At 45.7% G+C, this 3,073-nt stretch overlaps 1 protein-coding gene across 1 annotated transcript; it reads left to right on the forward strand.

The window, feature by feature from the left end:
* Window positions 1–522: 522 nt before the first annotated feature.
* Window positions 523–2,111, forward strand: nanos1 (nanos homolog 1). The gene has a single exon (XM_014020265.1). The coding sequence runs from the start codon at window positions 765–767 to the stop codon at window positions 1,437–1,439; it is 675 nt and encodes a 224-aa protein (XP_013875719.1). The 5' UTR covers window positions 523–764; the 3' UTR covers window positions 1,440–2,111.
* Window positions 2,112–3,073: the final 962 nt, after the last annotated feature.

Raw genomic sequence — 3,073 nt, forward strand, 5'->3', positions numbered from 1 at the left:
AAAAATAAAACTGCAGTTTTTGTGGTCCACCCTGACCCATCARTGCATGATGCCGCCCCCTGTTGAAAACTGATCTGCAGCTTGTTTACATTTGATGTGTTTTTAAGGAGTCCGTTTTTAAAATAAAAATTAATAAATTTACAGTACATGATTTTCTGTTTGTTCCATGATTTTTTAAAATCCTCTGGCTACACTATGTATTTATTGCAAAAAGTGCCTTCAAAACACTTGTTTTACATTTTGCTATAAGTGCATGTTTTCCCCAAAGGAATAATCCCTGACAAAACAAAGATTTATTATACAGTGGCCACTGCAGAACTGTGTTTAAAAGCTGTGTTTCAAACGAAGAGGAAACATTTTTAAGGAGCATTATGAAACAATGTGATCAGTCAGAACAAGGGTTTCTAACTAAATCAATAATTTCTCAGTATTTTGGGTGGATTCGTTAACTATTAAAACCTTTTTTGCTCTAAAACGTCAGGATGGTGATTGATGTGGCCTCAGAGKTTCCCGGCAGGAAAACAACTCTGAATGTGGTTATGAAGGGGGGGAAGGCTTCGCCCTGATCACAAACTTGGGTTTGAATAGGAGAGCGCGCCCCGCCCTCCTGCTCCTTATAACAGAGAGCCTGGCCGCAGGACGCTCCAAACCAACCAGGACCACCGGAGACCACGTCGCTGTTCGTGAAGTATCCCTGGAGCTGAACTCTGACGGATTAAACTGGCGCTTTCCTCTTTTCGCGGCAGAAACGAGCGGCAGAGATCATGGATTTTCTCAACCACAACTATCTGAGCGCGCGCAATCCGTATGATTATACTTTCAACTTCTGGAACGACTACCTGGGGCTGACGACGTTGGTCACGAAGAATAATAAGCTCAGCATGCCCCAGAATCCCAACTCCATCACCGAGTCCCTCAAAGCCACTCTGGGTTTGGACGATTCCGCGGCGTGCCCGTGCGTAATCGCGGGCGGCGGCGGCGTCGGGGAGGGCGGACACCTGGACTGCTGCTGTCCGTCCGGGAGCCCCCCGCCGCCCTCCATCCTGGACCTGAAGGAGCGCTTCTCCATCCTGAGCCCGTTCCGGAGCCAGCTCCCRGAGCCGGGGGCGGGCCTCGGCGGGGGCTTCGCGGGCTTCGACCTGTTCGGCGCGGAGCGGAAGATGCGCAAAGCGGCTCCGCGGAGCAAACAGGAGCCCAAAATCTGCGTGTTCTGCCGGAATAACGGCGCGCCCGAGGAGGTGTTCGGCTCCCACGTGCTGAAGACCCCGGACGGCAGGGTCGTGTGCCCGATTCTGAGGGCGTACACCTGCCCCCTCTGCAGCGCCAACGGGGACAATGCCCACACCATCAAATACTGTCCGCTGTCAAAAGAGCAGCCCCCCCAGCGACCATTAAAGGGGGGCAGGGCTGTGGGCGGTAAGAGGATGAAAATATTTTAAACAAGAGACCATAAAGTAAACTGAATTGCACTGAACAATTTCCAGATGACTGTTTTTTGATTTTCTGTTCCATAAACATACTGATTTTATCCTTTTTTCTCTTCCTTCTATGAGATTTCTTATATTTTTATAGTTCTTTTATCCACATAGAATAATTTTATGCTTTATACATTTTGTCATAGTTTGTAGTCATTTGAAACGTGTGCATATAAATACACATTTGTTTGAATAATCAGAAGATGTTTGACATTTTATTCAGAACATTTTTGGTCGTATAGGGAAATACACTGACATTGTCGAAGAGGATGAATGTCTTATTTCTGCCAAGTATTTTTTTTACAGCGAGCTAAGCTCCCTGTTTTAATTTCATTTTTCTTTTTCACGTCTTAGAAAACCAAAGTTATGTTTGCCATTAAAGAAGCTTGAGAATGTGTCATTAGTTGTGTAACTGGAGGAGGAGGGAGCTCTGACAAACTCCACAACACGTTTTCCAACTTGCTCTAAAAGTTGACATTCAATCTGAGTGGAAGAAGCTAAAAAAAAAGACAACAGTCTTTGTTTTAGGCTCCGATGTTCACTGGGGGGATGAGTTGATGCCAAACTTTTGTTTCCATTCCGCGAAATGAGAAAGTTATTTGACCTCAGAAACAATCAAAAAATGCGAAGAAGCTATTTTTTTATGTTTACATTCCCAGAAGAGGGTGACACACTGGATTCTTTTCTCTGTCAGGTCAGGTTTCTTGATTTTTTTTTTCTGTTTGTTCCCTGGAGGGTTTCCTGTCTGCCCTGCAGAATGAGGTGCAGGGGGGCCTGTTTACCTTGCACTGCTTATGGTGGGGGTGAGAAATTACGGAGCCTGCGAGGGGACATGGGGGGATTTTTTTCCTTTTGCGCTCCCACACAATACTTTTGCGTTCCCTCGCAACACTTTTGCGTTCCCTCGCAACACTTTTGCGTTCCCTCGCAACACTTTTGCTTTCCCTCGCAACACTTTTGCCTTCCCCCGCAACACTTTTGCGTTCCCACGCAACAATTTTGCGTTCCCACGCAACAATTTTGCGTTCTCTCGCAACACTTTTGCGTTCTCTCGCAACTCTTTTGCATTCCCTCGCAATACTTTTGCTTTCCTCGCAACGCTTTTGCGTTCCCTTGCAACGCTTTTGCGTTCCCTCGCAACGCTTTAGCGTTCCCTCGCAACGCTTTAGCGTTCCCTCGCAACACTTTTGCGTTCCCTCGCAACGCTTTTGCATTCCCACGCAAAAGATTGTTTTGTATATGAACTGAATTAAATCAGACTTTTATTTTGAAATATCCGGTTACCAAAACAGGATGTGTCGCCACAAGTTCGTGAAATTGACATTGGTGTTGCGTGGTTGCTCTGTGTTAAAATATCGGCATATGACATACTTCTATGCGTGGTTGTGTGATATATTCATTCTGAAGCAGAATTAAAGCAGTTGGCTAACGCGCTAACGGTAAACATGTGAGTTTGCTAATAAACCGGCAGGCACAAAAGTGATAAACTACTTTTGCGAGGTAGCGCAAAAGTATTGCGTGGGAACACAAAAGAGAAAAAATCTCCCATGTCCCCTCGCGGGCTCCGTAAGAAATAGCAAATGAATGTCAGTAAACAA

The sequence above is a fragment of the Austrofundulus limnaeus genome, unplaced genomic scaffold (assembly GCF_001266775.1).
Source record: "Austrofundulus limnaeus strain Quisiro unplaced genomic scaffold, Austrofundulus_limnaeus-1.0 Scaffold246, whole genome shotgun sequence".
Classification (NCBI taxonomy): domain Eukaryota; kingdom Metazoa; phylum Chordata; class Actinopteri; order Cyprinodontiformes; family Rivulidae; genus Austrofundulus; species Austrofundulus limnaeus.